At 41.1% G+C, this 27496-nt stretch overlaps 1 protein-coding gene across 1 annotated transcript in view; it reads right to left on the reverse strand.

Annotated features, from left to right (window-relative positions):
- Window positions 1–27496, reverse strand: part of ITPRID1 (ITPR interacting domain containing 1) — a 53082-nt gene that overhangs the window by 18730 nt on the left and 6856 nt on the right. Inside the window, exons 3-7 of the mRNA XM_010713060.2 lie at window positions 20447–20498; window positions 19564–19650; window positions 18780–18982; window positions 11908–12500; window positions 9690–9744 (exon numbers count right to left, since the gene is read on the reverse strand). Coding sequence (XP_010711362.1) covers window positions 9690–9744; window positions 11908–12500; window positions 18780–18982; window positions 19564–19650; window positions 20447–20478 — 970 coding nt within the window. The 5' untranslated portion in view covers window positions 20479–20498. The remainder of the gene's footprint in view (window positions 1–9689; window positions 9745–11907; window positions 12501–18779; window positions 18983–19563; window positions 19651–20446; window positions 20499–27496) is intronic.

The raw sequence follows: 27496 nt of genomic DNA on the forward strand, positions 1-27496 counted from the left end.
CAACTGCACTGATTATTGACTGCTGACTATGAAAATAAGCATTTTACTGAGTGCTACTGAAATGAGGAAGAAAAGGTCTATTCTTAGTCTCTTTTTCAGTACTCCTGTACAACTTGTATAACACTGATTCACTTCCACACTGCGGAACGGATGAGCAAGTGAACTGAGTTAAGAAAGATCTGATTCAGGAGAATAATCACCAGATGGCAGCAGCACATAAACCACAAATTCTGTTTCCAAAGGCCAACAAAAAACCAGAGCTTTTAGCGACTTCTTTTTGCAGATTTTGTTTTTCAATAACATTATACCAGTAACTAGACAAATGATCTTATTAGAATAATCATATTATATGAAAGAAAATAATACACCCCAAAATGCATTAGATGCAGCAAAAGCATCTATTTCTATTCAAAACCAAACAAAGCTGAGAAATGTGTCTATCCCTTGCTCCCTATGAATTGAAGGGGGTTTCCATGCCAAAGATCCAAGACAGTATGACAAAGTGAAAATATAAAAAGAGCCCTGGATGTTATTACCTATGCCATGCCATAACCATAAGTGTTGCACAGATAGCACAAATGATGGGTCTATGTCCAGTAGAGCCTACAGGGTCAACAGAATCTGGCTCCTTTAAGGAATTGACTTATACTTGTCAAAACCCTGTTATCTCATTTCTCAACCCATCTGCAGTATTCTTCTCCCCATTATTTTGGGAAATACTGATACATTTAGGTATAGGGGAAAGTCCTATGGCCCCCATTGTCTGCAGGGAACTCACGTGGGATAAGAATGCATGATGCTACGCCCAAGGTGCTTGGACTTGGTCTGGGGAGATGGAAAGCAGAGGGCTCACTTGGCAAGTGAAAGCTTCATCTCCACGTGCAGCCTTCAGTTCTTTTTGCTGTTAACCATTGGGTCTGTACATCAGGGCTGTCATTAGCAGGAGGCATGTGCACAGCCCCGGGGGATCGCACCTTGTGACCGAGTGCACACATGGTGCTTCACATCCTCCTGTGCAGGCTCCAGCTCCTCGCCCAGGGTCCCCAGCTGCCCTGGGAGGATGTTGGCCTATATGTTCTCCAAATATCAACCACGAGAACCTGAGGGAATGAGGTCAGGAAGCATTAAAGGCACAAACTGCCATGGCATAAATAGCTACACAGCAACACTGCATCTACCATTAGTGCATTCATTTTCAATCCCTCTCCCCCAAAACACCTGAAGAAAAAGCAGTTTTGCACCAGGTTCAGCCAAGTTTTTGTCTTAAGATTCAGTATATAGGTGGTTGTGTCTATCAGGCTCGTGGCATAGCACAGCCAGCAGGCAGAGCACAGCAGCCTGGAGCTCTGCCCAGGCTGCAAAACATGCTGGAGAAGTTGGGTGAGAGGGCAAACTTGGCTCCCTGATGCTGTGGCTAGACAACCCTTGATATCCAACCTGCATACTAGCAGGCTTTAATGCCAGTGGACATATTTACTGATTTAAAACTAGCTTCAGTACATCTGCTGTGCCCTACAGTCAGCACTGTGACAGCAGGTATGAATATACTCCATTGTGAAGTGCCTGGGGCTGGTGGGTGGGTTGGCTGGCTCTCTTTTCCATTCTCTCTCGTGTTACAGGTTCTGTAGAAAGAAGCTTTGTAGAAGAACTGAATTAGATTATAATATTCTACTAAGCTGCTCATTAAAGAAAAATAAACTTTTTTTTTAATGTTCATTTCCCTTCCTTCCTATCTAAACTGTAGATGAACACAGGCAAGGGAAGTAGTGCGTTCCCTACCTTCTGCATCGCTGAAAAGGATATTCCTTCCTTCCTTGAATTAGTGAAGCATCCTCTGCCTCTCCAGAGGAGGTCAGAACTGATGTGTGTGTACTTTGGTGGCAGGGGTTCTGAAACCTCCAACTTTGCCTTTCCTAAGAACATTCCCAGACAATCTGGTCCATGGAAACCCCCTTAAAAGTATTTAAAGTAGATGGGGGCGAAGGTCCCATCAGGTCTGGTAATACAGCATGGCACCGTGAATCTCACACGTTGTCACTGAGAGCAGCAGACACATCCCTGCAAGCTGCCGTGCTTGGAGCAAGGCGTCTGCCTTGCCTTCCACTCACAGCTTCTGATCGCTTCCTGCTTGTCCTACACAAGAACACACTGCCCTAGAAATGGAAAAAAAAAAAAACAACCTATAAATGAGTAATCTAAGAGCTGAATTTGACGGGAAGAGAGAGAACACTGTAGGCAGTTATCTGTGAAAGATGATGTTTCTGCAGACTGGGAGGTTAGGCGTAGTGATGAATCTAGTCAAAACCTGAAATTGCAGTCACTTTGACAATGGTCTTTTATCTTCCTTCAGCTGATGAAACAGCTTCCAACTTTGCCAGGTCCTCCTCCTACTTTTCCTTGAGAGTCAGTATCACTTCCATCTTATTTCAGCTGAGCTTCAGCCAACTGTCATTAATTCAGATTCATGCCGCTGCCAAATGTCGGGAGAGACGGGCGATGGTTGTGTCTGCTTCTGATGAAAATGAGAGGTAGAGCTGAATGTCATCAGCCTACACTGTAGATCATGTTACATCACAACTTCTCCCAGTAGCAGCTGCACAAAGATAATGAATAAAAAATAAGTGATTGCAGTGAGCCTCGTAGGGCTCCATGCAACCGAAAGCGCTTCGCAAAAGGAAGAACGGCTTCTGGCAGAACTTATGGAGATCTTTGAGAAAGATGAGAGGAAAGCCTCTTTGGTCTTGCAAGGGTTCTGCAAATTCTGCCTGGTCAGCAGCAGACAAAGCAATCAGGAGGTCAGAATACGTGTCTGGCTTTTGGTGTTGCTTTGTAGAGATCAGTTATAGCAGCTCTATTTCCATGGTGATATCCACTGAACTGTGTTCAGGAGGCCTAGGAATGTCAAGCTTCGTGAGACTGCCTCTTTTAGTCAGTGATATTTTCCAAGGAGAAATTCTCAGTATGGGTAAGCAGATAACAAGTACGTAGAAGATCCATGGAATAAGAACCACAGTTTTCATCTGGAAAGAAATCTGAGTTCTCTAGAGTATAAAATATGACCAGGATAAACAGCAAAGCCCCCTTCTCAAAGGGGTCACTGACAATGGCAGGAACCAGCCCTCTCCCTTAACAGCCATGGCAAAGCGATATGGGAGCATCAGAAGAAGGCATCTATGTTCTCACAAATCTGCCCTGAAGTAGGATGTGAAGTTGGATAAATTTTGGAACAAGGTTTAAGGTTCAAATGGCCAGTCTTCAACCGGTGCCATCAGCACAGCATCATGGAGGGTTGGGCAAGGCTCTGGTCCTGCTGTGCTCTGTTGAGGGTGTAGGTAGGAAAGGCAGAGGAAAAAATATTAGAAAAGGCCTCATTTCAAGACCTCAATACAACTTTTGCACAGCTAGATCTCATTTCAGAAGTTTTCTTATTTAAAAGGCTACGGTTTTTAATTTAAACTGACCACTCAAACTGTGTGGTTGTCCTCTTGAATACCTAAGGTATTTTGTATTTCCCCCCACCTAAAATTTAAACAGCAACAGGTTTTTATAACTTTCATTGGGCCATCTGCCTTAAGCAAGCAGTGTATGCATATCCTTTCCCACTAGGATGAATCAGTCTGCAGGACCTAAAATATGACACATACGTGCAGCAAAATGTTACCAATGTGCAATGACTTTTAGGAATGTACTCACTGAAAATCAAACAAGCCCCGCAGGCCCTGAGATGGCTGTCTCTACCTGACGACTGCAGCCAGAGCCTCTTGACACCACTGGCAGGTGGCTCAGCCTCTCAGAGACCATCTCAGAAGTGTGCCAGATTTCCTCTATTTGCTGCCTATTTTCTGCCCTGGTGACTGTGGCATCACCACCTCCTGGGTCTCCATCATTTCACAACTTTGCTTTTCAGTGTTGTTTTTTTCTAGTCTCTGCTTTCTAGCAGTTTTTGCTTATTTCTGGGACCACGGAACTTTCCTCAAGGCTTCTTCAGGCTACAAAATGCATGAAAATGTCACAGCTTCCTCTCAGTCTCACTTATAGGTGCCTTATGTAGAGAAGTGGGAAGAATGAAAAGGCCTTCAAATGGCTTGTGGGCAGAAGATGGGGAAGATGTAGTCTGCAGCATCATAAAACAAATGGAAGCAAAACAAAACAGCTTAAGATAGCAGTTGACTTCTCTGTACCAGGTCACCTGCAGAAAATAAAACTGTTGCTTTGCAAAGTGGGGCTTCTCCCCACACCCCAAGAAAGATGTGCTATTTGCTCTGTATGAGAAATGGCAGTGCTGTGCAAAGGGTCACATCCTACCAAGCAATGAGATCAAAAAGAAAAGCATCCAAGAGTAATAACATAGCAAAACTTGTCTTTTTTTTGCAGAGGATGTGGAACTCCATGAGTGTTCTTTTTAGTGTCTTCCTGGATCCTTTTTTTTATCTGCACAATGCTAACTCAAATGAACTGCCTCATGAACATATAGATGTTTATTAAGGATCTATTACTCATCGTGTTTTCTGAAGGGAGACCGTATGTGATCATTAACCAATTGCAAAGCTTAACATAAATATCAGGCAGTACCAACAGAAGAGTAATTATAGGACATTTTTAAGTTCCAGATTTTGATTGCCACTTTAGCAAGTGTCCTCTTCGGCTGTGTCTTTGTATTTCCCTTTTATTTATTCTGTTTTTAAAACTAAAAATCACCATGTTGTAAGCAAAGAAAAGCACTGCGATGCAGGTAGCACAGTAAATAAGAAACACTAAATAAATCTTCCTTACACTGAAAATAAAGGCACCTAGGAAAATCCTATACTTTCAGAAGCATAGGAAATATATGTGCCTTTTCCTCCTGCCCTTTTGAAGAGGCTGCTACTTCAGTCACAGGCAGACATTACAATGGATAATAGATAACAAAGAGGATTCACATTCTTGGCACTCAGTCAATTAAAAGAAATGCCAATTGCATTCTGTGAATATTCCCATGGTGCCAAACCATAAGAGAAGTCTGTGAGTGGGAGGAGTGAAGGTGTGATAATTGAAAGAATTGCCACTTGATAAGTCACAGGAGCTAACGCTTTAGCTCAGCATGCAAGGAAGCTAGAACGTTCCCAGCTGCTGCAAAAAATGGGTGTACGGGATCCCTGGCACCACTCGTTGGGACAAGATGAATCACAAGTGCTTCGGTAGCGAGCTACCATGTCACAGGGAGCCAGATGGAGGTGGTTACTTTCCTGATTGATTGCCTCCTGGGTTACCACGGGCTTTTCCAGCAGGCTAATTCCTTTCTGCTGGCACTCGATGCCCGGGTCAGCGCCATGCAGGAATTCCTGCTCCTCAGGTACGTCTCTGCCACGCTGAGGTAGAGGGAAGCAAAGAAGAAGCGAGAAAGGGAGTCTACAAGGTGCACCCAAGTAACACCGACTCCCTAATAGATGTGGCTGCTAATGAATTTTCAGGCACGTGCTGAGTTAAGGGGATGAACAACGCTGAAACATCCTTTAGTTAAACCCAGTGCTTTACAAAGGCTAATTGAAAAAGGAAGGAGCAGCAGGGGTAGGGGTGGAACGAGGCAGAAGAGGGGGCAGGGGGGGAGAACAGCTCTATTTTTCAAGTGCTGAATATGAAATCCCTGCAACAGATGAGTTTACATGCAAGCCTGCACCTCATCAGGGCAAAGATACAGTGAGTGGAGTCAAGTAATTTTCCTCTGCACACAGCACCCCCAGCCCCTTACCCTGCCCAGCCAGCTTTCTGAACTGTGAGCTTTAGAATATAAACAGCCAATAAGTAAGGACAATAACTGTAGTTCCTGCTGAGAGCTAACTCTGCCTGTCATGCATTTGCTGGGTCCTAATACAGGACAGTGAATAAAGCTTCATTACAGAACAATGGAGTTAGCTGCCAGAGCCTACAGATTTGAATAAACAACAAATAAGCAACATCTGCTCCAGCATATGTGTATGGTAAAAAAAAAAGTCACAAAATAAAAGAATTTGTAAATGCCAAAAGCAACACTAAACTGCCAGTGCTACTGTAGAGTGAATTTTTAATTGCACATGCATACAGGCAGGCTGTGGGTATTAGTCTCACATATGTCTGGTTGCTGCCAACCTGGGAGTATAGATGAATTTAATTAAATAAGGATTATCCCTTCTCCCCAGTACAATTACTTATTTATAACAATGATAAAATTGCCTAATAAAAAAGATTGTAATATTTTTTAAAACAGAGCTAGAAAACACTCTGCTTTCCCTGTAAGTCATTCGGGGATGTTTGGGGGTTTCAGCGTCTTTTAAAATTAAGTCTCAGCGTTCTGCCAAGAGAGAGGGAAAAAAAGCCTTATCATAAAGCCTACTGCAGTTAAACAGCCAGAATCTACATTATGGGGAAATATAAAGAAGACACACAGCAGCCAGGGAATTGGCTTTCACGGGGAGTGTAGAAAATTAAGCAATTGGACTAAAATTGAGGCCAGGCTACAGAGCCAAGGGACAATACCACAGGGACAAGCACTTCCATAAGTCACCCGTCTCTAATATGCTCCATCTAGGCAAAGCAGTCTGTTCCTATCTATCTCTATTTCTTCTCACGGTGGGCACCTCATGCTTCTCCGCTCAGGTAAGATCCCATTTCAGCAGGGTTATGCCAGGCTCCAGCACATTCATCATCGCTCTCATACCCCTTCTCACAGAGCCCGCAAACAAATGAGGGTGGGTCCTTAATGCTATCAGGCACTGCACGAGCCTTGAAAAACAGGCAGCCTGTATCCCAAACGATTTGCAGTCTAAATCTAATTTCAGGCATGTTCTCCTGGGAGCTGAGGTTTTCCCTGCGTAGGCTCCTGATGGAACCTGGACCACATTTCCCACTAGCTCCTATTTCAAGGGTCCCTGCTTATGGGTCTGAGACAAGTTCTGCTGATAGGAATCCTTGTAAGAGCTAGTGTTATTCACTGCTAACAACATTGCATTCGTAAAAGCTGAGTTTTGACTGCTTCCATGATACAAAGCAAAGTAGCAACAAGAATCCCATGGGTATGGAGGGGCACGTCATTTAGAAGCAGTGGGAAAAAGAGAGAGAACATGAATAAAGCCCATAAAACAGACTTTAAATTTAGGCCAAGCATCAACAACTCTAAAGCAGCAGAGAAAGAAAGGAGAGATTCCTCTCCTCTAAACTCTAAAACGTGTTGCTGAGAAGGCAGAAATCTTAAGTGCAGTTCAATTGTATTATAAATTGATCACTTAATTGGATAGGAGTCATATCAGAATTAAAGAGAAATAATTACTTCCTGCTTTCTCTGTTATGAAATTTTTACCAAATGCTCAGGTTGCTCCAAAAGTAATGCCTCTGTTTATTTCCATGGACGCCGTAACAGATACAAAGAGCACAATAACACCATTCGATAGAGCACATTCTCAGCTACAAAATGTTCTTTTTCAATACAGTCCCCACCACTAGCTATACATTTTCTCCAGCCATGAACAGCCTGCATGCTGTGCTTGTAACAATCTGCATCAGCCAGGGTTACCCATGGTCACTGTCACCACTGCTCCACCCACTGCCTCACTGAGCTCACATCCACTGTTTGGTCCCCACAAACGTTTATCAAGCACTGATGACTGTCAGTGGGTGACAATTTTCTGCACGGAGGAGTTCAGTGACACACCTTTGCTTCACCCACACTTCCATGTCAGGCACCGTTCTGCCATACTGCCCCTCTGCTGCCACCTGTCACATGGCAACAACATCTAATGGGATTTTGTTGGAAGTTTCACCCCCTGCTGCCATTCCAGCAGCATCCACTATGGATGTAATGTGCCAATACAGTAAAATAGAGTCATTATTTCTGGAACAGCCCTCATACATGCTCATTCCTGTCTTAAAAGACTATTCAGGGTATACAGTTGATTTTTTTTTCTTACATCATGATCAGTATACTTATATAATCTTCAAATGCCTTTAACTAATGCCTCTATCATTAAATAGTGTAGCCACATTTTATAGCTGGGCAAAGAAAGGAAAAAAACTTTCTGGAGTACAATATCACATTTTAAATTTCTTCTCATCAAGGTATGTCCACATTCTCTTTTGTTCATTTCTCACTGAACGTTTGTCCAAATGGTGGTTTTGACTGCACAAGTCCTGGGGAATTCTATTCTTTGTACAGATGCTGCTACGAGCAAGACTACTGGTACGGGGCTCATCTTTGTTTGTAAAGATCAAGACATTCATCAGAAAGCAAAATCAAAGTGACTTAGTGTAACTCAGGTGACAAATTACACAGCCTCACAGCTTCAAGGATGACATGAGGCCACAGATATCATTGGAGACAAGCAGTTACAGACTGAAAAAATACAACCCTATCAGAAGATGTGGCAAGAGGAATTGGTTGCCATAGGTACACCATCTATTACAAAATAAACACACACAGAGAAGAAGAAAACACAAAGAACTACCCCCAAAACAAAACTTGAAAACGAAAAGAAACCCTCCAGATCCAAAGAATTCATGATGTACTCTATTACAGTTACTCAGCTCCAGCACTGACCAAGAAAACTCTACGCACACTGATGAAATCACTGGCTTAACTGAAGTCAGTGGGACTTTGGTCACTACCTTCAAAAGGCTCATGACTTCACTCCTGTACATCCAACTGTTGTTCCCATCAATGACATAATTAAATGATTGGCACCAATAGATAGCTGATTTTTTTTTTTTTTAGATACGTATTTATGCACTCGAGTGGTTTAATTATTTGTGCCAGCTCCACAAAATTGATATAATTTAGTCCTCAAAAGTCAAGGACTCATCAAACTTTCACTTTTTTCCTTTGCTGCTTCATTCACACTACTTATTAGTTCTTTCACACAAAATTTCTGTCCCTTTAAAAAAAATTTTAAAAAAATGCCTGTCAGTCCTACTCTGAGCATCGATTTAGCAAAGTTTTCTAGAGAGCAAGGCCAAACACTCCATATTCTGGAGACTGAACAGCCACCTTCCCCAGTACCACCACCTCTGCCAGCAAATGCTTCCCAGGATCCAAGCTCAGATAGCCTCAAATGGCAGTGTAACATCTGGTCTAACAGCTTCGTGTTTAATCCTTTCACACACTCCTCAAACAATTATTTTCTGACACAATTCAGTGCTATGTCTGCTCACATGATGACAGTGTATGTGGTGTAGGAGACTGATGATGGAGCAGAGGCCATGCTGCCACCAGAATGTCATGGTTGTGTAGACCTGGTTGAGTTACATATGGAGTGGTTGCAGAGCTGCTCCAACCTCCAACTTCATGTTTGATCCTAGATCTGGGAATTAAGGGAAGTAAGGGGTCATTTGGACTGAGAAATGAATCCCTGAGTGGGAGCAAAGCTTTTGTGTCACCTGTAAATGCAGAGAGGTTCTGCTTAAAATATCATATGGATGCCCCAGACTCTCAAGGCTTTGCGTGTGAGGTACTTTCTTCAGGTGCACTCACTGTGTCTCCCTGACAAGGTGAATACATTTTACATGCCTGTGATTTATCAAGGCTAGATTGGCCATGCTAGACTGTTATGTCTAGAATAACGCATCCAGTGCCAGAAGTGATGGCAGCAGAGAGGGAAAACATATTAAGAGAAGCTTTAGAAGAAACTACGTGGGAACACTGCTTTAAAAAAAATCTGGCAAAATGTCAGTATCTTAACACTCACTTAAGGTGGTGTCAGGAGTATTTCCAGATGGAATTTCATCCTCAAAGCTCTGAATCTGGAAAGGAAGAGGAAAAATTCATATTGATAGTAATGATTAGTGGGGATGGGGGGAAAGGAGCTGGAAAAAAAAAACAACAACAAAAAACTAGATGTTTCAAAGTGAAAACATTAAATATTTCAGCTGGTTCATTTTTGGGTTGTTCTTTTTAAAAATATTTGTTCTTGACATAAAGTAGTCTGTGAAGCCTTCCAAGAGTTCCTCAGGTTATCAATAGATAAATGACTCCAACCTGAAAGTACATTAACAATCTTGTTTGAACAGCCTTAGAGAACCATCCCTGAAAAAAAACTGTGACTTAGTAGAAGCCCAAAGAAATACAGCCATATGGAGCCAAATTCCTGCCAAATAGAGAATGTAAGGTCAGAATATTTTTTTCCTCATAAGAATGAAAACCCGTTTGTCTTTTTCATGGTATCAATAGGAACACTGTAAAATGATACTGCGTAATCTTCCTTTGAGGAAAGTCTTACTAGAAAAGAGGGACCCACTGCATGCAAGCAAGGTGTGCACATGCAGGCTAGGTGTATCTTAGATGCAGCCTGCAGCTTCAGAGATCTCTAAATCTCTCCCTGTCAAAGGCCAGCAAGAGAAGGGTCACTCTCTACGTAACTGTTTCTTTTTCTCTCTTCCAGACATATGCTAATGGCCACTGTCAGACTAACAATGTAGGTGGGTCTAATCCTTTCAGCCAGTACACTGCTCTTACAGCCTTAATGTAATGATGTGGTAGGGAATATCCAGAAGTTAAACAGTGTACACACCACCTCATTTGAACATACTCCATTCCTATAATTGTCTTAGGACATCAAACTGAGGAGTTTGCTGTTAGGTGCATTGACCGCTCTGTCAATGTCTTCCTTTCTATGTAAGCCTCTAGTCACAGAGCTGCAAGTCCAGCATGCTGAGTGCTTTGCAAAGACATACGGGCTGCTTTGGGACTATAAATTTGCTGTGCCAGAGATCTCTGAAAGACACTGTCTTTCCCACTGAGGGTGAAAGTCAGGCCCAAATACCGACTCTTGAGTCAGCTCTGCCAATACAAAGGCTGCACCAAACCTTTCATGGAAAAATATTTTTGTTAAGATTTGAAAAGATAAACATTCTTTCTTCAAGAAGAATGCCACTACCTTAACTTCATCTGTTCCAATGTTGTTGAAAATGGAAAAAACTTCTGGGCCACCTTCTCCAGTTATTTTCTGCTCCTTCCTCCCCTCTCTCCCTTTCTCACTCCCAAGTTCCCAGTGTTTTCAGAGGGTTGTCAGCTATCCCGTTTCTCCTACTTTCTGCATTTCCTACAAAAGAACTGTAAGACTCCTTCCTTTTCCTCAGTCATGAAAGATGGCTGGAGAGAATGGCTGGGTGGATGGATGGGCAAGAGTGTTCCTGTCAGTTTCAGTGGGGTTTGTGTGATTGGAGGAAATCCTACTGTAGTCCTTTTTCTGCAGTAGTGTGGTGAGAAAAACTGCTGTTGACACAAATCTAGATGTAATTAGGGGACTGGCAAGTATCCTGGTCTCTGCTACTTCATGTTGAACCCTGCTGACAACCCACTGTTGCTAAAACACATAGATAGCTGAGTACCATGGACTTTGCTGACAGCAGATATGAGAACAAGCTGCTGTTCTGATTTATTCTGTTTTTAGGATGCTCAGCTTACAGAGTGATAAAATATTTCAAACACTGCTATAAAACCAAGGATAATTTTGTGATGAAACTTTCCGAAAAAGCACACCAGAACATGAGCACAGAGGAAAGAAATAAAAAAAAACACCAATCCAACGAACTGGTTAATGATTGGATCTGTAAAAATAACCCTTACCATCTGTATTAGTGTTCCTGCAACTTCCTTCTGTAAAAAAAACTCCAGCAACCTGGCGCTGCATAAAACATATTGGCATCTTACACTATCATACTGGTTGAATTAATCCTACCTTAGTAACTTCAGTGCCAACTTCCTTGACAGTCTCCCAACACAATGACAATTCAAAATAATCAAAACCCCAATGAGCAGAGTAAATCCCACTGTTTTTCCCCATAATGCTGCAGCATGGTGTTTGAAGTCATTTACTCTAGCTTCCATCCTGAAAAAGAGAATTCAAACCTATACAATAAATACAGAGAAAGTGCCAGCAAGCAATATACAAAAATCCACCTCACCTCTTCCATTTCAAATGAATCTGGAGGCCTGCAGTTTAGACCTGCCAATTTTTTGAGCATCTGGGCCAAAAGCAAATGGGGCTCTTTTCTTGGCCTGCCTTTGGCAGGCACCTCACATGGAGAAGAAAGGTGGAGCTGTTTTGTCACCAAACGCGATGAAGCACAGTTTTTCCCTGGCAGAGCTGGTGGGCACTGGGATACGGGATAAGCTGAGGAACTTTTGTCTCTACAGGTTTGCTCCTGGGTCAGACAGCCCAAAGTAACATGCGCAGAAAATCCTGTCTGGATTGGTCCCCTCTCAGCAATATCCACACAAAGGTGAGGTTGTTCTTCTGTGCCTGGCATGCTGACTTCCTCAGGTGCCAGCAAGCCCAGGTTCAGTAGTGCTGTCTGCTGAGAAGCCCTTCTCAGGAACTGACCTATTCTTCTCCTCTTTGCTTGTGTGACCACAGATCTGCTCTTCACAGCATTCAAATGACCGGTCACCTTCCCACCAGTTTCCTGTGCTTTGGTCTGCTGGGTGTTCACATCAGTCAGCAAAGATGAGAGGGCACTGGTGATGTGGTCAAGTACTTCCAGTTGTCGAAAACGTCCTTAAGTTTGTCATAACGAAGGGCAACATGGTTATAAAAACAAAAACAAAACAAATAATTGGCACCAGTGATTATTCAAACTTGTCATTGCTAAGAAACGTACTAAGTATCTGATTAAAAATTGGCTGAATTTTTCTGTCTGCTTCCGTTCAGACTATATTCAGACACCTCTGCACAGTTCTTTGTGTCAGCCAAACACACAGTGTTGAGTTCACTGGGACAAGTACATCTGAATGCTGCTCTGCATGAATGAAAGTTACAGAATCCAGCCTGAAGTTCTCCAGCTGGCTGGACCAGACTAGGATGCCATATCTGAGGACTAATTAAAATTCATGAGAATCAGGTTATTATAAAATCTGATCATAAACAGTTTCTGCTGGCTGCTGTCCAGGATAGCTGCAAAATGCATACGTACTGATAAATACAAATCGATAAAAGTTGACCATACATGCTATGCCTTTATTTTCAGAGCATCACAAAATACTTATCTTCCAGAAACTCACAGCTGATATTGTATATAGGTTACCTTTAAAAATAATAATAATAATAATTGCATCAAGCTTTTGTAATTTTTGCTATTTTTTTCCATAGAGTAATGTAAAAAAAGAAATGAACTATGCCTTCCCTAAGGGACCCTGGAGATCTCCTTCTCTGCAACACTATGAAGTTATTTATACAAGGAAATGCAACACATTTGTTTGTGTATTGTGTCTGCATCCATCCCGAGGCAATGAATATGTCACCAGGACTTCTCCTTCCTTGAGAGATTCATTGAGGACAGTAGATGGCAAAACGCTCACATACTTGGCTGCCATTTCTGTTAGAGAGCAGCCAGATTTACTGCATGCAGGCTGTTGGTAATGCTGCTTTACCAATAATTAAACAAGGGGGTATTTACCATGGATTTAAGTCAGCTTTTTGCATCAAGGATCAATATTACAGCATGCAGTTCCTTACTGTTGCAATATCTCAAAAATAGCCTTTTTAAAAATTCCCCAGACACCACCTGATTTTTAAAACCAGAGGAAGATGTTGCCACTGCTGCCACTTTTTAAGACACGGTTAAAAGCGATGCCTGGTTTTGCTTAAAGGTGTTACTTGATCTATGAGCACAGAGTGTTGGATAGTGTGTTGGGTATTTTCCGTGTGCCTAAGTTTGGGACATTGGGGTAAATCATTTTGTGCATCCACTGTGCTATGACATGCTCTCCATGTAAAGCCATTTTAGCCTCAGTATTTCATCTGGCTCCCACTACATCAGGACCTAAAAATCACAACTGCAAATTTCCTTTGACTGACAGAGGCAGAGCAGTCCAGACATTCTGATTTGAACCAGAACCAAAACTGCTGCAGTTTGAAATAGTTTTCACATTTTTACACACTGCTTAACTTTGGTGAACTATATCAAAGAGTTTGTGAAATCTGAAGTACAAATCAAACAACCAAGAAATGACACATGAACAAAAAAGTCATCTTGTTCATGTGCAATGTCGTGAAGAAATTATGTCAAGGACAGCCTTGTTTTCTGGATTTTTTCTTTCCAGGCAAGCTGTTGCTTTGGTTTCTAGGGATGCTCCCCATGGAGCATGCCTCAAGTAGGCAAGAGTCTGACACAAACTCCTTGGTCTCTGAAGCCTGCTTCAAAATAGTCTAAATCTGTACCACAGGTGAGATCCTGAAGGACATAACTGCAGAATCATTTCCACTAGAAAGTTCAGCTGCACCAGCAAATGGCCTTGCTGTAAATAAGATCAATGAATCTTCAACAGAATCTATATTTTTCATAAAAATTCTAATGACTGTATTATGATTTACCATTTTAGAATTCAGGAGGAAACGTTCACAGTTTTGTTACTCCTTCCCTAAATCTGGTTCTACTAGGCTAACATAGTTATCTGCACAAAAGATTTGGAAAGTCTTCAACAGGCTCAAAGAGGAATGAAGGAACACAGATGTTTCCAGAGTCATTGAGAACTTTCAGTCAACTTTTTTTTTTTTTTTTTTTTTCCCTACTGGCAAACTGGCAGAATTTGGAAAAATACTAAAACGTTAGTTTAAGTGGAAAAAAAAGATTTACCTGAAATTGATGTTCTTCTCATAGAAAAAATAAAATGAAATCTCCGCATTTTCTACTTTGTCATATGTTAAAGTATTTTCCTACTTTAGATTGCTTCCTCTTGAAGCCTTGGCAATACTGCCATTGCTAGAACTGAAGCGGTAGCTCAGAGAATGTATTTGGCAATTTATATTACATTTCTTTTCTAGAGATGCTTTTACTGGCTAATATCTATCTCCAGAGATGTGCATTTCTCCTTACTAGCTTAACTTCACTATAATGGTGGTGAGGCCCTGGCACAGGCTGCCTAGAGGAGCTGTGGGTGCCCCATCCCTGGATGCGTTCAAGGCCAGATTGGATGGAACCCTGGAAAGTCTGAGCTAGTGGGTGGCATCTCTGCCTTCATCAGGTCTTTTAAGGTCCCTCCCAAAACATTCTGAGATTCAGTGAAATGGGTGAAAAATCCCTAGAAACAAGACAGAAAACCCTAAGTAAATTTAGATATGGCAGTAAGGAAAAGTAATGCTAAAGTGAGTGGGTTTTACTTTATTTTAATTGTCAGATTTAAACATGTAAACATTTTTGAACTAAAATGCCCACAGACCTGAAGTTTTCAAAGAGTTTCTGGATCAATATACTCAAATATATATATATATATATATTTGACTTAACTTGATTCTCAATTAACTTTATTTCACCATCATTCTAATGATGACAGTAAAATTTTCACCATCAGTGAATGGTGGGGATAAGTTCTTTCAGATCTGAAATAACTTACTGATGACTGACACTGTTGAAAATGCAGCTTATTCTTGTGAACTGGACCCTTTAAAAACTCCCTGGCAATGCTCAAGCACCAAGCAAAGAGACAATTAACAAACAGTTCTGTAACAACACACATGTATTTTAAAAAGCCAAATCAGCAATGGAGCATCTCTAGAAAACTATCTGCATCACAGTAAGGGAAGAGCCAAACAGAAAAAAGAGGATTGCATTAGGAAATGAAGGAAATAGGAAAGTGGAGAAAGATCACTCTGGTATGGAAGTCACTGGTTTTTCTTTCCTCACTCTCCTTTTTTTCCCTCCACGTTTACTGTCACTTATTCAGTTCCTAGAATCCTTTTCCTCATCTTTCACTTTCTTGGACTAATGTGTCATACTAAATCAATTAATTTTTTCTGCTGTTTCAGGAGTAAGTAAACTGACAGTATTTCTCAGTCATTCACTAATTCAGATTAAACACTTTTCTTTTTTGGTGTATAGAGTCAAATGAGAGCAATTTAGTAACAATAAGCCAAACTGGGTGACAATATCTGAATTCATCTAGCACATCTTACATGTTTTTAGGAACAGTGGCTTAATATAGGCTTGAAGCCTCTAAAGGTAGTATGCAGTCTGCATCATTTTGGCACTTTTATCTCAATATGAAATGGTCCTGTGCCAGTAAAGCATCTGGGGTACCCTAAAAGGTTCACGGAAAGGTAAACACCATGGAACATCTCTAGGTCTGAACTATCTACTTAATTTACAGGGAAGAATCTTCTTCTCTATCATCTTCAGGAAGCTTTCTTCCAAAAGAAGAGCTGGATCATTAAGGGCTTGCAAGTTTAGGTGCAGTCTTACTGCTGAAGGCAGATAGACTAGATTCCTCCCTGTAGAGGTAATCCATTTTCCAAATCTGTTAAACATGACTTTTCCACTTCTCCTTCTTGCTGTACTTCACTACAAAATAATTAGGCAAGGTAAGAATGGCAAGATTAGAAAACAGAGTTTGTAAGCAGAAGTCTTGAAAGCCTGTTTGATGATATCCCTCATAAGTTTGCACACTAAAACTGATTCATCCTTTAGCAGTTATTCTCTTGGAATATCAGCTATCAGAAGGTGCATGTGCTAGATTGCCTACGTGATCCCAAAGACCGACTGACTTCTTCTGATAGGTGTTTGAAATCATGGCTCAGTTACGATCCATGGGAGATGCCTGACTCTCTATTCTCTATGAAAATAAACTCTGTTGTGATTAAGATCCTTGAGATGGTGCTTCAGCTAAATGCCTATAACTTGGTGCAGAGGTTATGAGGTTAATCACCACACATAAGGAAACATGTACAGTCCGTAAAGAGAGAAGTATGAATCTCTGAAGGATGGATGTTACCTCTCTTGCTTAAATATGCCCAGGCACATACTTAGGAAGCCTATGCAGATGGTGTGAAAATCCCCTCCCAACCTGTCAAAAGCAAGAAAATATGTTTTGATGGACATCACACCCATCAAAATAGAAATTGAGACCTTAGCTAACTTTACAGCAGCTCTCTCATACAGAGCAGCCATTAACCTGTCCTAAGAGTGCTCCCATCAAGGACTACTGCAAAGTCTGGTCTTTAATTCACACCTTGGCTTATCACTGCTTACCTTAGCTGTGCAAACTCCTTCCGTAGAAGCTCTTTCCTCTCATTCACTCTGAGCTCTCTACATTCTTGGCACAAAAGAAGGAAGGCATGCCATCCAGAGGGACCCGGACACGCTCAAAAAGTGGGCACATAAAAATCTAATGAGGTTTAACAAGGCCAAGTGTAAAGCGTTGCACCTGCATCAAGACAAACCCTGACACGAGTATAGACTGAGAGAAGAACTCATGGAGAGTTGCCTTACAGAGAAGGACTTGTGAGTCCTGATGGCAGCAGTGTGTCCTTGCTGCCCAGAAGGCCAAATGTATCTTGGGCTGCATCAAAAGAGGGGTGGTCAGCAGGGAGAGGGAGCTGATTGTGCTCTTCTGCTTTGCCCTTGTGAGGCCCCATCTGCAGTGCTGCGTCCAGGCCTGGGGCTCCCAGCACAAAAAGGATGCAAAGCTGTTGGAGCGGATCCACAGGAGGGCCACAAAGATGATTGGAGGGCTGGAGCACTTCTCCTTTGAAGACAGCTTGAGGGAATTGGGCTTGTTTAGCTTGGAGGAGAGAAGGCTCTGGGAGACCTCATTGTGGTCTTTCAGTACTTGGAAGGGGGTGTATAAACAGGAGCAAGACTGACCTTTCACACGGTCTGATAGTGATAGGACAAGGGGGAATGGCATTAAACTAAAAGAGGGGAGATGTAGGTTAGATGTTAGAAAGAAATTTTTTACTCACAGGCTGGTGAGGTCCTAGGACATGCTGCCCAGAGAGGCTGTGGATGCCCCATCCCTAGAGGTGTTCAAGGCCAGGCTGGATGGGATCCTGGGCAATCTCAGATGGTGGATGGCAAGCCTTCCCATGATAAGTTTGTTGGAACTAAAATGATCTTTAAGGTCTTTTCCAATCTAAGCCGTTCTATGATTCTTCCTTGAGGTCTCTATCCTCCATCTACTCATACAGATTCTTTCCTCTCTTTTTCCCTCTCAGGAGTTACAGAGAGAAAGAGTGAGAGCTGAGAAACCTGTTTGATGTGTCAGTTTGCTGTAAATATTGAAATGTGTGCACAGGCCTTGCTATAAAAAGAGAGAGAAAGAGGGAAAAACACATTTTCCATGATGCTCTGACATTTCTTTTTCAATTCTTATTCCATCCATACCACTTCTTCAGCATAATTCTAAACAGGAATGCATGGACTATATGAGAGATCCTGCTTCCTTGAGCATCTTAAATAAACAGAAGATTTCAAGAGCCATCTGGTTATCCTGTGCAGCAAACATGAGGGGAAATGATGTCAAAATTGGACTTTTCAGATGGGCGATATACCAGAGAATTAACAATGCTATTTTAATGCTGATATAACTTCAGGGTGAGGACCTTGTATTCATTTCTTAACTGCTAAGTACACAAAATGGAACTAAAACCATCTACAGCAAATAAAAATCAAGCCTGTCTGCTTTAAATGGTGCAATCTTATTGTGCTTAAAATAAGATTCTCATCCATTTATTAGGGCATATTTGAACAACCAGACTGTTAGGTTCTAGCTAGAGATTTGTGGGTCTGATGCATGAGCCCTAGCAGCCCTAATGACTGGGGGAGGCTGGGATCTTGTCAGCTGCTCTGCACATTTCCCTGTGAAAAGGGTCCTGCTCCCACAAAAGGGAAAAGGGAATAAGAATTCTTGATATCAACTAAATACATGTCCCTTTTTCATATACTTTCTCTCATAAGCGTCTTCTCCACCTGCTCAGTCCCCATGCTATGCTATTTATTTTACTTCTTTAAAAGAAGTAAAATAAAAGAAATTTATTTCTGGCTAAAATTCCTTCTCCACTTACCATACAGGCTTGGCAGCTCAATGTCCATCCGCTGCTTTTGAGCTTCCAAAAAGACTTGGATGTCAATACCTTTTGCCACAGAAGAACCACTGAGGAACCTAGGAGGGATTTTAGTGCAGACATCGGGTTCCTCTGTACCAAACCCCAAATCAAGGAGAATCTCCACTGGATCCTTTTCACACAGTGATAGCCATTCAGTGATGCTGTGGGGAAAACATCAGGTTAATTTACACCATTATCTTGGTACCACTTTTCTCTTGCCAGACTTATTTTTTTGTTAAGTAATTCTTCTAAGGTTTTGTTAAGTAATTCTCTTCCGTTCTCTCCTCTTGCAGAGACTTAAACAAAAGTGGTTATTATCAGACACAATGCTAAGAGATTATGGTTTCTTCCCCCGGAGATATCTAGTGGCACGGTATCTAGAGAGCTTAGCAAGAGAAACATTAATAAAAGCTGTATGTTTATGGCAGGCCTGCTTTGTTCAAGACACGACACAGGTAAGATGCTGCAGCTGCCATAAGATCTTGAAGTCTTTTATGCTGGAAGGAATTCAAAGAACAATGAACTTTGAGGCAGGTTTTTGTGTTTATTTGTTTTCCTACTACAAATGTGTTTGAGAGCAGACACCAGTTATTAAAGAGGGCACTTTGACCACTTTGAAGTAAATGAGATGATTGTAATGAACTAGAACTTGGAACTGCATGTTCCAAAAAATTGTAACCATATTTGTTGATGCCTAAATGGGTGAATTCCATGCATTGGAATTCACGTGGAAGTGACTAACCTCTGTGGTCCACCAGTGTGAGAGTGGGAAGACCTGAGGCTGTTGCATCTTGACATAACCGGGCTCTCAGAAAATTCTTGCAGGGATCTGGTTGGAAAAAAAACAAGAAGGAAATGTGTTTACTTGTGTGCTCCTCTGGGATATCATTATGATTTTTTCCTAGAGTAAACATTTGCATTTTGCCTTAGTTTATAATGATACATAATAGCAATGCCTTAGAGTCGTCATGAGAGCGTGGCAATACGCTTGTTCTCAAGAACAGTATGTTACAGTAGGTGTGAGAATGTAGGTGTGAGGTACCAGTAAATGCTAATTATAAAGGTGGCAGAATGGCTCACTTTTGACAGATGGTGAATCTTTCGGGAACCTTTCAGGAGCACGGTTTCTTTAGCCACCTACTTTAAAAAGATGTAATTGCTCTTAACAAAGTTTTGGAGAGACAATGAGCTGCAGCAGTAGGAGTGGCATCTGAAAACAATTCTTCACTTAGCTTCTCATCGTGTTTGTAGCCAGTAGTCTGCAGAGAAATATCTGATTTTTAGAGCCTGCTCATTGCAAAGGCATAACAATCTTTCTTAATGGGAACGATAACACACTTTTGCTAGACTCAAGCTTAATTTTACCTACGTGTATCTATTAGGATAAGTAATAAACGTTCATTTTTCTCATTGCATGTTGTCCCTCAGCTCAAATCTGAAACAGGCCACATATGTATGAAAATGAAACAGGCCACATATGTAGGTTTTTGAACTAATGCTGTTGCTATCAGTTTGAGAGGGGAAAAATAAAGAACAAAACAACCTTAACTAAAATTTCTCCTTTTATCAAAATGAAAAGTAAGGGGGGAAAAAACCCTTAAATATCTACAGTGTCTGACACCTACCTTCTGTAGCTTTGCACAGTCAATTGTACCATTTCTGGTACTGACAAAGAAACTGCAAATAAGAAAACATAAAAATATTTAATTCTCTTATCATTTCTGTCTGTCAAAACAGAAATGTGTCAAACTAGATTCAAGATGAGAAGACTAGTTGTACTGTACCTATGTTGCCCCAGCAGAAAAGCCTCCTATTTATTCCCATGGATGCTACAACAGATACAAAGAGCACTATAACATCATTTTATAGAGCAAACTCTCAGCTACAAAACACTCTTTTTCCACATCATCACCACCAATTTGCTGTGCATTTTCTCCAGCCATGAACAAGAGCCTGCATGCCATGCTCATAAACTCTGCACCAGCAGAGGTGACCCAATATCACTGTTGCCCCTTCTGAAATGCACCACCCACCATCTCACTGTGCTCCCATCCACTTTTTGGTCTCCATACACATTCAGCAAGCATCAATGATCGTAAATGAGTGACAATTTTTCTGCATGGAGGAATTCAATGACACACCTTTGCTTCACATGCACTTCCACGTCAGGCGCCATTCTGCCAGGCTGCCTCTCTGCTGCCATCTGTCAGATGGCAACAACATGTAACAAAACACTTGTTGGGAAGGTTCAACCTCTACTGCCATACCACCGTCTGCCTCTGACATCATAGGCCAACATAATGAAATAGAAGGCATCATTATCGAAGCATCCTTCATACAAGAAAAAGTCTTAGCACAAGCTGCAAAGTTGCAGAACAGTACCTGCATGGGAAGCTGAACTCACAGGACAAGTTAGTAATACATAAATGTAACAAAAATCCATAGGAGGAAAATAGTTGCCTTTACATTTCGTTAACCATTATTGGCACATTAAGCCCTTGTTCTTTAGAGCCCTTGTTCTTTAGAGGTAGACACTCTCAAGTCCTTCCACTGAGGATACATATAAAGGAAATATGATGAAAATACCTTTCCATTCCTGATTTTTGAGGCACAAAAAACAGTAAAAAGCAGTTACATTAAGTTTTCAATTCGGCAAAAGCTGATTCCATTATTTTGTGCATAACAGGTGTAATTCACTTAAACTGGTGACTATTGTACTGTTGATTTCAACGGATTTTGTATCATGTTCCTAAATGCATTTGGAAGAAGCAAGATGACTGCAAGGTGCTTACAAGAGTTTCTGGCAAATATTTCTCAAAGAACTTTTAACACTGCCTATTGGATTCCACATGCGCTATGCTTACGAGCCATAAAGTGCACATTTCATCATTTCACTAACTTAAATTGGGAATAAGTAAGTGGGATGCACACACACAGTGTTTGTAGTCATCCCCTTCTCTCTCAGTGCTGAAATAATAAACTTTTTGATCCTTTTTGAGCAGCATTTGCCCAGGAGCAGCAGTAGATATCCTCCCGCACTGCACACGATGAAGATTTTTTTGTCTAGTTTTTAAAGTTGTGTTTTCTATTTAACAAAATTATGTCAATAAAAAAGAGAAAACATCCTCTCACATTCTCTACTGGATTATTTTTCCGCTCGTAAATTCTAACATAAATTCCTTCTGGCTTACTCAGCGCGAGGATGGGAACATAAGGGTTACCGACATCCTGTAATTTGCTGTGGCAACATAAACCAGACTATCTAGCAGTAAGTTTAGCTTAATTTGAAGAATCAGCTACTTGTTGTGTACCATTTGTTACTTATGTTTCAGAAGAAGCAGTAGATTCACTTTAAAATGCTTAAAAATGTCAAAAACACCATCTAGAAGTGTGGGTTCATATCTTTTTCCCTAATGGCATGTAGGCACACTTCTCTGTAACAGAACATTATATCCTACAACTACAAACTCACTGCAGCTTTGATTTCCTTAATATCTTGTGTAGTTTGGGAATGAATGAACAGAGGTGCTGCCAAACTAAAAATCTAGCAACGTGAAGCACTGGCCAGGGTTTTAAGTAAATAATGTGATTATGAGAAATAGAGTGTATGAAGGAGGCATAAGAAATAACAGGTCACCAAAAAAAAACAACAAAGGTTGAGAGTTGTGATCACATGGAAAGAATTTGTTAGGTTACCACATGCCAGGTAACAGAGCTGTTTGTGGTTAAACTCTTACACGAGTCAATCACTGGTTGGGGCACCTGAAATACATTCATTTTGTAGGCTAAAATAAGCTAAACAACATTCTAGCGCAGTGGGTCAAGAACATACAAATACAGAGTTGGACAGGCTAAGCCATCCAACCTCTTAAATAACAGTAAATGGCTCAAGAACCTGTTAGCCTCATGGCTTGGACAAACTTTGCACTTTCATGGGTTGTCTCACTCACGATTAGAGTCTATTCTGCTTCCTCTGATGAGAAGGCTCTCGTGAGAAGTTCCTTATTAGAGAGCTTGACGTTTTTAAATATTAGAGATTGTTTTTTCCATATATAAGAGATCATGGAAATAGTAATGGAGAGGAAAAAGTATTTACATTTCCTGATCCGTGCAACTATTTTGTTCCTGTCACAAGAAACACTGAATCTCATTACTAAAGCGGAAGATACGTTGGGGGAAATAATGCCCTTTAGAAATCTGTCAGAAAACCTTATGAAAACAAACAAACAAACAAAAAAATGCTTTGTAAACCAACTGTGGTGCTAATTGGCACTCTGTTTACTGCACATCTAAGTATATCTTTGCTTATGAATAATATATTTTGCTAAGCTAAATGTAGCCTCTGACACTTGAGGGAAGACAAAACATTGTAACAGGAGAAAAGATTAAAGCATATATCATCCAACTGCGTTTTTTTACTTGTGAGCCTGATGAACAAAAAGTGCAAATTTGGAAGCACTGAAAATATTTGGGGCTCCAAAATGCGCTACAAATGTGGAAATTTTTAGAAATATATCTTGAATATATCAGATGATTTGTTCTTCTGTCCTCTTTCCTAAAAAAGATGCTCTGAATTCACTACATTCAGCAGATCTGGAAAGTAGGTGAGAACAAGTGAGAAGTTCTGAGTTCAGGTCAGGCATGCTTGAATGCATCGTGTCATAACTTCCAGAAATCTGTGCAAATTTGTCCTAGAAACTTCCACTCCCCCAGCAGAAGGAAATCAAATCATGCCAGAAGAGAAGGCAAAACTGAGACTTTTCTGCTGAAAATCTCATTTGAGAACCTTCTCATCACAAGTGCAAACAGAAAAAAAGGGACAGCTTATCCATGAAAATCAGCTCTTCCAAGCAGAAACCTGTGGTGTTTGATATCTTGTAGTTAAGCCAAATTACAAAAAACATTATTTGTATAACCTGCCTGCTCTTGGTCTTGTAGCTTATCTCCACTTGTAAGGAGACTCTAAGATAAAAATGATTTAAAAAGACAAAAAAAAAAGTTACCCCTGAAGTACAGCTGCTTTCCTGAGAACTGATGAGGTCTGGGAGGCAGCGTGATGGGTAAGCATTGCACAGGGCACTTGGAGCACACATAACTGAATGAGGATGGCTGGTGGGAGAAACAGAGCCATAGGCCCATGTTTTCTGTTGCTTCTGAGCACCACTGATTTGAACACCACTTGCTTTCTCCCTAACATACGTACATTGGCCTCTGCTGAGATTCAAATCTTGCATTTGTGCTTAAGGCAAACCCCATGAAATTCTAGCGTTCTCCGTGAGTCAAGTCTGTCACTTCTGAACATAAATTTTATTAAGAATCTAATTAAATCAACTTATCCAGGGGCAGGAATGAGAGAAATGGACGCAGAAGACTTTTCAGTGCCTCAAAGAAAATACAGCTGTATTATACCTCCCACCTGATCCCTGTCTGCACGATGATTAGGTGATCACTAATTACAATACCTGTCCTGCAATGCAAACCTCACCATACCTCCAAACAATTTTTTTTTTTTAGTCTTCTCCTCACCACCAAACAAACAGACTTGAGCTGCATTTGCAGTGAATGCATGGCATCACACTGAATAGTTCATGGAGAATACTGGTCCTTCAGGGACAAAAAATTGAAATAGCGAAATTTTGGTAACAAAGTACATGCATGTTTGACTATGTTCAAGATTAAACTGCATCTCTCTGTGAGAACCCATTGTCTCAGGTGTGTATAACCATGGTTTCTGCCATAAACTGTGCTCATGTGGTAGGCTACATCTCACTAGAGGATGCAGCATCATGAAATTCCCATGGTGTACCAGACAGTTTGATCAGAAAACTATCCAGACACACGTGATGGAAAATGTTATCCCTGGCAGGGCTGTTCTCATGAGACAGTGGATCATAAGCAAGGCATGTCAGTTAATACTGAATATTTGTGCAAGAGTGTTTTGATGTAGTTCAACAAAATAGAAAGCTCTTTCTTTGGCTGAAATCAGACAAAATAAGCAAAATATTTTGTTCTGAATTTTCAGGGAGTCACAACTTTCCTAAAGTAAGAGTCAATATTGCAGACATCACATTTCCCATTGGAGAACTCAGGCAGCAAATAATTAGGGAGTACCACAAGCAAAACTTACAAAGAACAAGAATTCAACCAAGGATGAATATTTTCTTCTGTAGAGTCTTCTAAGTATAAAAATGAAAGTAGAGCACTCAAATGAAATATTATGGGATCAGTTTATAGCAATTAAGCACCTCACTGAGTTGCATAACTTTTTGGTAACTCTGGAATATATCAAAAATTACTGGGAGAAGGGTTTAGTGATTTAATTTGGTAATCCAAGGGTTTTTTTTTTCAATCCAATTCGGAAAGCAAAGAAAAATCTGGAATCATTCATTTGACTTTATTATCTGCCAGTCATCCATAATTTGGAAACATCTACCCACTGAGAATGGAAAGCTAGCTATTCTGATTCTGCATGAATGCATCCTGAGGCAGTTCCTGCCATAGCTTGTAAGGGGCAGAGAGCCTGCTCTTGTGCTGAGGGAGGATCACTGCCTCCCTTTTACCAAACAGGGGACTGCAGCACAAGCAATTCACCTTATTTGCCCAAGGCCATGCAGGAAGCCTGGAGCAGAGCAAGCAATGGGTCCCAAGCGTCCTGCTGCTCAGCTCAGATTTTGAACCCAAAGGTAAGTAAAGATGGCTCAGAAGTATTTAGCTCTTCTCTGAAAATACTACAATCAGGCTTCTTTCCCTTCAGGTTCAACCGAAGCCATGGAGATCACCAGCTCAAGGAGCTGCCTTGCTCTCAGAGACAGAACAAGGAGGGGCAATTGCTGATCAGCAGCACGGCTCATGCACACAAAAGATAAACCAAGAGGCATTCCTGTCACACTATTGCTGCCTGGATTCAGTGGTGCTATTCTGATTTGCAGTCAAAAGGCACAGAAAGGCTGCAGCATCAGAGGCCTTTGGACTCGAGACTTTAGAGATTTAATTTTGACATTTAGAATAAAGAATATATGGATTTGCAGGGTCTCTGTTGTTTTTGTTGTTGTCGTTAACACTACAAAGCAAGAGTGTTATTTTAAGATTGTCAATCTTTGCCTAGCTATGACACTGAAAGCTCATTTCTGGTGCACTGAAGTCCAAAATCTCTAGTAAAACAGTAGGTTTTCTACAAACCTGCATTTTATGTTCCCTTTATAGTCAATGCAAAGAGTAGGACACTTCTACAGCAATCCTCCTACTGCAGCTGCTGTTTGGAGGTGCTTTTCTTCATGGACCGAAGCAGCAGCCTGGCCCTAGTCTAAACACAGGGCTTTGAGTGAGCTAGTGAGACAATCCCTGGCATGATGTACCTTAACAAGCTGCACATTAACCCAAATACAAGTAAGAACAGTAGAACAAAGATGACATGCTGGGGGAGATAAATCAAATTTTCCAATGTACACCAATTTTTCTCCCTCTAGCAAAGAGAAACAAGGCAAACCACAACTTCTAGTATCATACCAAGAATCAATTTAAGTACCTGATGCTTTTAAGTCATTGAAACAGATTTTGAGTTGTAATTAGCAATTTGCCATTGCATAACAGAGTTGGTACAATCACTGATTTATTTTTTTGTTGTTATTTTTCAGGAGACCTGGAGGCTAATGAAGACTAATAAAAAGTCTTAATAAAACACTGAAAGAACAGGTTAGCAGAGGATGGGATATATACAGCATCAGCTGTGTTCAGAAGTCCTTTGGCCCCATGGCAGAGGAAGTCTAGAGTCCATCCCACTCATTATGTCCCAGATTCCTTTCAGTTGCTGCATTGCAGCTAAACGAGTGAGGAAAAACTGAGCTTCAGGAAGGGGAACAGGGAGGACAGAGAGCAGGAAATCGTGTACCCTGACAGCTGATGACAGCTGGTCCTGTTCTGTATCTCTGGTCAAAGATAACAAATCATTCCCCTCAGAGGGAGACAGCTGCTGTTATTTAGAGCAAAGGTAAATAGGTAAAAATATTCAAATTGAGCAAAGGAAGATTTTTTAATTTCTCCTGGATCAGACAAGCCTTATGCGGACAAGCCTCTCCATCACCCAAGTCAACTATGTTAAGAGGAAACCTTGCCCTGCCTCAGAAAATGGTTCAGAGAAGCCATATGACTGGTTCATCATATACCCTGCACCCCCCTTAAAAAATCAGTACCTGCAGGAGGAAAAAATGAAATTCCCTCAATACCTTTTGGGCACTTGAGTACCTCAGGCTCCTCCATGGGAAATGGAGCTTCCCACCTGCCAGAGAGGCTGCCAGGGAAACGCCAGGACAGCAGAAAGATTGCACAGAAAGCACAGTAATGCTTTTGTGGACTAAAGGGGAAAGAATGAGGCAGAAGAACCATTTATTTATGTTAGTATGCCTCACAGAAGAGGAGATCCAGCAACACACCTTCCCAGGGCTAGAAGTCAAAGTTTAGAGCTAGTTTAATTGAAATTAGTTCATTTCCCAGCTGAGTAATCCATTGGCCTGATTCTCCATTGCCTGATGACTTGCACAGCCATTTACAGCAGGACACAACGAGAGTAAGATGCTACAATGGGATTCAACTGTAAATGACACAACATGAGAGACAATAAAGAGTTTGGCCCCAGATGTGGCAAGTACAGAGGTAACTTCCATTACATTTAATTAGTG

The sequence above is a fragment of the Meleagris gallopavo genome, chromosome 6 (assembly GCF_000146605.3).
Source record: "Meleagris gallopavo isolate NT-WF06-2002-E0010 breed Aviagen turkey brand Nicholas breeding stock chromosome 6, Turkey_5.1, whole genome shotgun sequence".
NCBI classification, from domain to species: Eukaryota; Metazoa; Chordata; class Aves; order Galliformes; family Phasianidae; genus Meleagris; species Meleagris gallopavo.